Below are 10112 nucleotides of genomic sequence, written 5' to 3' on the forward strand. Positions count from 1 at the left end.
ACGCCCTTTTGACACCTAGCAAAACCCCACTTTTGACACTGAACAAGCATTGTGGGTAGAGGATTCTAACAGCACTTAGGTCAACTCAAACTGCATGCTGACGTAAGTAATGCTAGCATGGCAGCATGATCACATCATTTTTAGTATCCTATTCATATCCTAATTAATATTCTAGGTCAATATTAGATGAATGTAAATATTCCCATTAAAAACTTAGGCCTAGTTCTCCCTCAGTGTTATGAGGAGTTTTACAGATCTTTGAATGTGTCCGGACACATACAAAAATGTATTATACCAGCAAAAGAAAAAAAAAGTAGTAGTTTAGATCAAAAGTAGTCTCTTATGTCTGTAGAGGTTTATTAAAAAGGTTTATTAAAAGTTTTCAACAGAAAAAATGTATCAGTCAATTTGATATGTTCCATGTAGCCTACAATTTTAAAGGCCTTGGTGAAAGTTGCTGAGCATTACTTCAAGATAAAGAAAAAATATTCATTCTGATCTTGTTTTATATTGGAGTGTTGATTGACATAGTAAATGAGCAACACAAGTACATCTGTATCATCGCTTTTCACGATGATGTTACTTCTTGTTTTTGATGAGACAATGTCAGTGACTACCTGAAATGAATTATTATCATAATTGGGTACTGATTACAGTATTATTAGATTAGGATTAGAAGAGAGTATTTCTCAGAAAAATCAACTGTTTGAGCCAACCCCAGCCACCAAAGTCCAGTCCAGTCCAGTGTAATCTAGTCCAGTCCAGTCCAGTCTTGCGATGTCTCTCGATCAGACATGCCAAATAAACGCCAGCTCCTCCTGGCTCCTCTCCACGCCTCTCTATCTGCCTTCCCCTCACCTCTCCCCCTTTAACGATATCAGCCGTACATTAGAAGATTAAACTGGCATCCCATCAAGCAATCCCATTAAAATACACGACGACACTGCAGCCATGTGGGCCACAGAGCTGAGGTAAAGCTCTCTGTCATATAGAACAGACCGAAAAAGCGCAATGCAGCAAGCAGCTATGCCAACAGCAAAAGTGCAAGGCATTCAGGAATCAAACCATGGTCATCAAACTCAGAGAAATGTCTTCCCATTGGAGGGCTGTACACTATTGTACCAAAACATTGCTCTCCTGCTGAAGATCCTAAAGTGGGGACCCAGGACCCCAAGATCCTTGAGAGACACATTCTGATAATGGCTTCACTCTCCCCATTGCTATCAATTGTCAATTATCCAGATGGAGATCCACTGGCCAAAAGTCAGATCTACAGCATTTATGTACAGAACAGTATGCACAGTAAAAAATATGGGCGACCAATGACCAATGAATGCATGGTGAAACACATTGCAGGGTTGCTTACTCAGTGATAAGTGTGCAATAGTGAATAAAGTTAGAATTGGCGACGCTAAATACACCAGTTGATGCAATTTCCTAGTCTGATAGTAAAGCTATAGTGTGTCTAACAGAGCAGCCATATCATACTTAACTCATGCAGCACTCTATGCAGCAGTCACACAGGATACTGTGGCTTTCAGATAGGATTTCCTTCCTTATACCAACTGCAGAGTATGTATGAGGCAGCTGCAATACAAATTGCTTTTGATATCAACAATTTGTTAGTAAAACATGTATCTATGGTCATTGTGTTGGTATAAGCTCACTTAAAGGGACATACTATTTCATGCTAGTTCTGATTTCTCTTGGCTAACTGTCCAGTGCAGTAGTGCACCTTGGCTGAGTCCCTCTGCAGACTGCACAGTCATTACTACACATCCATCACTAGGTTCACTAGGTTCACTATAAAAAGCATACATTCCCACTGTAGGCTGAGCTTGGCAGCTTCAAACGAAAGCGCTTTGACCGCACTGGGCCACTCCTACATCAGCTGCAGTAAATCAGTGCCGTTCAGCAGGCCACTTACTGGGAGACATGTATTGATTTTCTGCTTTATGAATAAAAAACCAATGGATTTTGAGTCTGTAGATGTAATGCATGTGGGTGAGGGTTTGGCCTAATGAATAGATGAAGTTTTTTTCCAGAATTGCAGAAAATGCATATTATTGCTCTGATGGAGCACAGCTGGCGCCGTGCCGGTTATGATTCATTCCGCCAAGAGCCTCATCAATTCCACAGTGGAGATTGAGAATGCAATGTCATCAAAAAAAAAAAATATAGGCCTATATATACATATAAGAGCCACTGCCTGTTAAGCTGCCAGTTAAGTTTGGTTTAATTAAAGAGATTGACTCCTTTGAGAAGACCTTTGAGAATCCAACTGGAATTAATTAGGAGCAAATCGTGATTTTTTTAGAGTCCCATCGGACAATCCAATAGGACCATTAGATTCTTCTCATTGAAGAGGACTTTTTGGTCTCTGATAAGATTCAGCTGGATTGCTGGATCATTCGGACTGGATCATTATCCTACAGCACAAGGGGATTTATTCAGTCCTCAAAGATTCAAATAGAGAGCCGGGTCCCTTTTGGACTGACTGCCTGAAAATGCTATTTCATGACTCAGACAGATCCGAGCATGATGTCAACAGGTCTGTTCTGCTGAGCGAGCGGGCCGAGTCCCTTCACCCCCCCCCCCCTCCCCCCTCTGTGCAGCGGGACAGCTTAGCACGACCCCCGGGCCGCCTCGGAAATGAGTTTTCATTCTCCGCTGAAGACGGTGCACGCCGCGTCATTGTCATGGGTGACACGAAACGAATAAAAGACGGGAGGAGAAAGGGAGCGGAGGGAGGGGGGGAGAGGGGAGGGAGATAAAAGACTAGAGGAGAAGGTGAGAGGAAAGGAGGAGCGAGAGAGGGTGGAAGAGAGAGATAGAGAGGACGAGGTGGAGAGAGGGGAAGGAGGAGAAAGAAAGGACGAAGAGGAAATAAGTGCGAGGAGGAAAGAGAGCTGTTAGTGTGCGCTGGTGTGGATGTAAATTGAAAAAGAGAGAGAGAGAAAGAGAGAGGATTGGTGGTGAAGAAGATAATGTAGGTGTGTCTATAGGGGAGACCGGGGCATGTTGTCACACTTTTTGCTCATTGGTGTATTTCTCAGCAGTGCCTTAGTAATGAGATACAATATTTTCTAGGTAAGGTCCTCTCTATTTCAATTTGAATTTATTCATTACTGGTGAAATACCACTTGACAACTTATATATAAATATGTTTTATGATGATTATAGGATCAGAAGATTAGAAGAAGAAGAAGATTTTTATTGTTTACTTTCAGGTATACAAATTGCTTTTATGAGTGTTTTGACTTAGACTGTTGTAATCATAGGTAACCTCTTATTAAAAAAGCAAGCATTTGTGCAAGTGGACTTTTGGCTGTAAAATATTTAGTTGAGACAACTTACCCACGTGACAACTTGCCCCGCTCTCCCCTACAGAGCAGTCTGATGTGATGCTGCATGTAATGTAATGGCCTTTCTATATTTGATATGACAATGTATTGGGAGACCACACTTAAAAAATAGGGTAAAAGTCCAGTATGGCAGATTGAGAGTATAGAGATGGTCCAGTTTAAATACGAAAGGAGAGATTTTTGGGGGGATATAGTGGTGTAAAAGAAACACACCTGTAAGTATGTGCATACACACACACACACACACACACACACACACACACACACACACACACACACACACACACACACACACACAGATAGAAGGAGACAGTAGAAGAGACTGTGCTGTACCTCCTGGATCTGTAGCTTCCCATCAGCAGTGACATCGTACGCTGACATGAACCTCTGCTTCAGTCTCTGGACTCTCTCATCTGTCACTTTCTCCTAGAATAGAATAGAATAGAATAGAATAGAATAGAATAGAATAGTACAGAACATTGATTTCTTACCTCAGTGCCACAACTCCGAAAACACAACACCCAGACACAAACAGGCATTATTTCTTCTCAAAATCGAGCATATGATTCTAGTTGAAAAATGTAACATGATATTGTACGGCGCAATACTAGCTGAGTCCCAGTTATTTTAGGCAATGGTCACCATGGATACTACTTCTTTCTTTTTCTTTCTTTCAAGGTCTGCTTTCTCAGCTCCAGGCTAACTGTTAATGAATTGCCTGGTTGACAAATCGCCCTACATGTCAAATCTGTGTTGGATAGGGCTTGCTCGTTATTTCTGACACCGCAAGTCTGCAAGCCAAAACAAAATTTATGATGCTTTTTGCCTCCAGAGTCATTTGTAATGGACGGTGTCACGATCCTGTGTGTTACTGCCATGCCGCGTTGGTCCGACCCCCTGGCTGTGCCCACTAGCAAAGTAAATGACTGGTGCTTTCCCAAAACCCAAAACTCAACTCTGAGAATATTTTTATTGTCAGATATGATTTTGTCCAGAATTCCATGACTATCTGTATTGTAGGTAGAGAGATAACAGTGAAACTATGGTCAAAACAGTCATTCTTCTACAGTCTCTAATTGTGTTAACTTAATAATGGTGAAGTTTAACAATTCATCACTTTGCTTGGGACCCCCTGGAACCCCTGCAAACCACTGGTGGTCCCCGGACCCCACGTTGAGAACCACTGATATATATGACATTTTCTTGCATTATTCTTACGCAGATGCAAAAAAAAAGATAGGCGATGCAGATCTGATCTTTTCATGACAAGCTAGTCAGATGGAAGATTTGTTGCTCCTGTGTAAATGCAGACCAGGTCTCTTTCTCCACTAAGCCTCAGCCTCAGCATGGTTTTCAAATCTGAGCTTTTCATGTTTCTTTTTTTTTTGTTTTTTTTTTGTAACTTCAAAATCAATCCAGCTGTTAATTTTCCCATGTCTCTCTGTTCATCCCCAGTCACTGTAACTATAGTAACCTGTTGATCTACAGTGCTGAAGTCTGCAGCACACAGTCCGCAGACTATAAGGTGCCAGACTCTCATTATAGAAAGACGAGTGTTTGTCTTTAGCACATATTAATATTTGATTTGATGAATTCACAAACTGAGAAGCATGTACCCATGTTCGCCCATGGGACGGACAGCTTCGGCATCACAAAGCCTATGTATTCTCTGCAAAGGGGCCGGGACATGCAACTCGCATATATCATATTAGAAGTAATTGATCTAATAATTGCGAGCTCATGTCGGAAAAATCTGCATAAATACTGGTGATGCATAAGTTTGGTCCGCCAGTTCAGATCAAGTAATCAGGGGCTTAAACAGCCTCTAATGTATTTCCTCATTGCATTTTAAATGATGGGGAAGCAGAATGCCCTAGAGGACAAAAAGGACGAATCAATAGAGAACTAGCATCTGGTGAATGCTAACTGCACTTAGCTTGAATAGAGAAGACTTACAGTATAGAATATAATAGAATAGAACAAAATAGACAGTATAAACAGTTCAGAGCAAAGTTAAACAATTGCTTTTTACTATAGGGAAATACTGGAGCCCACAGGGGACAAAACTCACACCAGCTGGGGAAATGACATGGAGGCACATGTTCTTATACATACAGTGGTTGAGCTTTAGTAGAACATATTTGAGTGGGTAGGAATACATGGTATAGAATTGAATCGAATAGAATAGAATCCTAATGAAAACGATACTCATCCTGGGGCAAGAATGGTGATGGAAAGCAAAGATTACAGATGAGAAAGACAAAGTGAACTGTGGTCGGTGGTCTGTTTGCTTTTACTACAAGCCCATTAGTATCCTAGGGAGTCCACACACACACACACACACACTAGAACACACACAAATGACCGTGTGTACATTTGGTTTTCCATTCTAACTGATGGAGGATGACGAATATACATTTAAACAGCCTAACATTTTAACCTTGTTTAAAAAAACACAGTGTATCATTTCATTAGCACACACACATACAACACAGGTTTTTTCCAGAACAGTGTGTGTGTGCGATGTTTTCACTCTGCCCACCCACTCTGACAGTGAACAGAGCTCTTTAATTGCGTTCTATCTAACATCCTTAGCGTCACCCCACCCATCCAGATAACTGCATAGAGGCTAAACAAGGCTCAGTTACACACACACAGGAGAAAAAACAATAGTGGCACCAAGTCTGGCTCCAAAGCCAACTGCACCTGGAAGATGCTTTAAGCTTTAATTGTGTTTTTACATGAAAACAGCAACTTAAGAAATAAGAAAGAAACAATAAGAAAAGTGTCAAATTGCAAAGGAAGAAGAAACACTTGCACTTGCCTATGCAGAAGCCTGCAGTACAATACACCAAATAAGAAATACACTATCTGTAGAGCTGCAGATGTGCATGGATTTCTTCTTCTAGTGTCATCACTGATGCAGCGTACAGATTATATACTTGTAGCTTTCCAATAACATCATCTATTGTCAGTTTTCAATGGAAATGATGTCGCCATGGTGCGCTTTTATGCCTGGCTGTCATCTGTCATCTGGAGTTCAGTGAACCTCCGCGTCAAGTTATGGCTGATTTCATCCACATATAAAAATATTGACTCACCTGCGGCGCCAGTCTCTTCATCATGTGACGGAAAAAGTCGTCAAGCTCTTTGTCCTCAATGTAGCCATTATCTGTCAAATATAAATCACATTCATACTAGTGCTTTGGTTGTCTAAGTTTGGATTCAATTCTTAATCTGAGTCAGTTTAGGAAGTGGAATTTCTTCCAAATCCCAGTACTGAAAAAAAATGTGTCATATACCCAACCTATTAAAAATGACTGAGAATGAATGCTGTATCTTTTTACATGTCAACCCTGATCTGCTGTGTGATATGTGTGAAACCATAGCTGCTTATTATACTGAGATATTAGTTATGTGAAATGACACCTTTTTACTCATGAATTAGATTAAAAGTTAATCATTAGACACATAGAAATACTGTTTTTTTTCCCAGATATATGCTTTCTTTTGTAATGAAATGTGAAAGTCATATTACTTGTTAAACACATGAGATACACATTTTTTCTCATCACAAATATGCATGGCCTTTTTACACTAACAGGGAAATGAAACATAACTCCATAAATCCTGCATGTGTCCCTAGACTTATCTCTCTCTATATTGCATGTTTATGGAAAAAAAAAAATCTAATGATCATGTCATCAACTGTCCTCACCGTCTGCATCAAAGTGTTGCCAGATCTCCAGGAAACCAGCTGCGTCCAGGTTATCAAAAGCGCTCTCCATTGCAATAAACACGAGCTTATTATGCTGTCAACTTTTACTCATAAATACAATAAAGGCTCTGGTGACAGCCTGCTCTGCACTGCTCACTTGCCTGGTTGTTTTAACATACGCTTCCTCCTGACTTAGTAGAAACCCCACCTACTCTGTGTGTGTGTGAGTGAGTGTGTGTGACATAGAGAGAGAGGGGGAGAGAGAGAGGGAGAGAGAGAGAGAGAGACATTGTATTTGCCATCTGGTGGCTGTATTATTACATTGCAAACAAGTGCAAAAACTTTCTAGTATAGTCTTTATACTGAAGATGTGAGAAAACACACAATCCAGACGTTTTTAAAGCCTGTAAAATTATTTTTTAATCAATATTAATATTCACATGAAGAAATGTCCAACACCAGTAGAATGACTTTAGTGAAAACATGTCGGTCCATGACAAAAATGGAACAAATAATAAACTGCATAACAAGACTGATGATGAGCAAAAAAAAAATTAGTCATTGTTTTGAGTCTTTTTTTTTTTTTTTTTAACAAACCAACTTGGAACAAAACAATTAATTTCTGTTATTATTATAAACACAATGTACATGGAAATGGAAAAAGCCAACAAAGGATCAAGACGTCACCGGCTCACTGTTTGCATTTTTTCTTTTTTTTTTATTCCAAATCAGTTACATACAAACCCCTAGTAGAGTAGTGTACTTAGTACCAAAACAATATAGGATTTGCTGTGTTCACATAGGCGTGTGAATATATCACAGTGTATATATTACATGTGCATATATTACACATACATATATACACACACATACCTACATGTATGAAAGCACATATATACATAACAGTACAGCTCACAGTCGTATCATGCAGTCACACACACATTAAGAGTCTGGACTCGATGCTATTGGTTATTTTCACTTGCCCCGCCCCCCCCAAAAAAAAATGTAAGAAGGGACAGGACTGGTTACAGAGAGGAGCAGCATCATGAAGCCAAAGCAAAGGATCGGGATATGAACAAGAACATGGACTCCTCCTCTTTTTTTTTGTTTTTTTGTTTTTTTGTCATTCTTCAGGATTGGAAACTAGACAGAAACAACAGCCAGCTGCTTTGGAAAATCCCACAGGGAAAGCAGAGAGCGAGAGAGAGAGAGAAAGGAGGGAGCGTGTCGGATCGTTTCCTCACATCGGGGAAAATGCTTCAAAATGTCCACAAACATACACGGATGTTTGCTTTAAACGTATTGCAAAATATGGCAAACTTTTTCATCATTTCCCCGACAAAAAGTGGTTTGAGTTTTGTTAAATCAAAGCATTCATTGACATCAGAGTAAACTATGTACAACAGGAACGTTTTTTATTTTTTTTGTTCAAAGCCGTGATTACTGATGAAGAAGCAGAAAAAAACTAATCTGAAAACCTACAGACAGACATGGATAGACACCACAGGAAAAGGTGCAACAGTAAGAAGACCTTTGGCCCTGACTTGGATTTAGACCCAGTTCAATACAAGCTGTGCCCCCTTCACACTGCAGGTGGACTGTTACTGGGCTGGTTGCACATCCACCATTAATGCTGGAAGTCAGTCCAGTTTGGCACAGAACAACAGAATGTATGAATCTATATCAAAGAAGACCAGATATCGCTCCAAAATCAGCGCTCAGGTTATTATTTTTTACCCTTGTCGACAAATAAAGATGATTTCGGTGTCGGGATCCTTTTGAGAAACTGGCTGCAGGTCTGTATCACAGTGTGAATAGGGCATTGATTGGCCTTAAGGGGGAATAGAAGAGCCTGAGAGCTGCGTTTGAATGAAGCGTTCAGGTCCTGAAAGTAGTATTTACAGTACAGCCCCAGAGGTCACGGCTGGCCTCAAGTCACTTTCAAGCTCAGTCAATGCGTTCTCGATGACTTCTTTATGGATGCAATATGATTATGATCCTCATGCTGAACGTTTTCTACTAGGGACGGGACGATCTGGTTTATCTCAAGATAAGTCACCTTTTTTGTATCGCGATACATTGAATTCCGATATATCGTCCCATTCCTATTTTGCACCGTTTGAATTTTTGAAGAAAACTCTCTTCCTGAATTGAACGGTAGAGCCCTGATTGACAGTCTCTTATCACCTTTTGTTATACAGTAGATTAAAGGAATGCAGAGGAGGAAGAGTGTATTCGGGCTGGAGTTCCCTCAGTGTCCCGCTTTCCCACAAGGAACGTACATGAAGAGGCTGCTGTCTAAAGGTTCCTTGCTTTCATTGGACCATCAGTACATTGGGGGTATATTCGTAGATGTGAGATGTCACCAGAGAAGTCGCCTGTCTTTAAGAGCAATTCAGAGTCTGTGTGTCTACATGACAAGCAGTGGCATGCTAGAACAATGCATAGTTTAGCCAATTAAACTGTTATGCAAATTATGGCAAAACTGATTTAGTACGCTACAGTGAAATGCCACATATACAGGCAGACATCATGGCCATTGACCCGATGACATCAGAGAAATACAAGTGCTGGCTCTCTGTATTGCACTTTAATGACGGACATACTGTATATTCCTCGACCCTATTTTAATATGTTAATGTTTCTCTGTTAGACGGACCCCAGCAGTTAAAGGTTAACACGAGTTAAAGGTTGTTTCCTCCACAGTGTCTGGACACAGAGAAGAGTGCGAGTTAACAGTGCTGAAGCCTTATTGATCGGTTCTATGAAGTCAGTCCAGGTGTACCGCAGTCCTCTCAAAGCAACACTTCATATGGTCACTCCAACTCCCTCACACGTACAAAGACAGACAAACTTGAGTCCAATAGGGGTGTTTGATTTAGTTTGCCCGGAGAGCCAGGAGGGTGGGGTTTGCACTGTTTTCATTGCTCCATTCAAAAGGTCATGAATGGGGAACCTGTTTGAAATAATACAGAAGCTCAGAAAAGCTGCCAACAGTGTCCACATTATTGCTGGTCTGGCAACAAAAA

General features: G+C 40.6%; 1 protein-coding gene across 1 annotated transcript; it reads right to left on the reverse strand.

Moving 5' to 3' along the window:
• Positions 1-3698: 3698 nt before the first annotated feature.
• Positions 3699-7281, reverse strand: LOC139663714 (secretagogin-like; the record flags this gene model as incomplete). Its single annotated transcript, XM_071542432.1, has 3 exons — positions 7084-7281; positions 6467-6537; positions 3699-3791 (listed from the first exon to the last, which is right to left on the reverse strand). Coding segments are annotated over exons 1-3 (234 nt in total), but the record flags the coding sequence as incomplete, so codon positions are not given.
• Between the last annotated feature and the right edge of the window lie 2831 nt (positions 7282-10112).

This window comes from Centroberyx affinis, unplaced genomic scaffold (assembly GCF_046629955.1).
Source record: "Centroberyx affinis isolate AG114_WGS23_722 - 3 ecotype Tasmania unplaced genomic scaffold, CSIRO-AGI_Caff_v1 ptg004101l_1, whole genome shotgun sequence".
In the NCBI taxonomy this organism is placed as follows: domain Eukaryota; kingdom Metazoa; phylum Chordata; class Actinopteri; order Beryciformes; family Berycidae; genus Centroberyx; species Centroberyx affinis.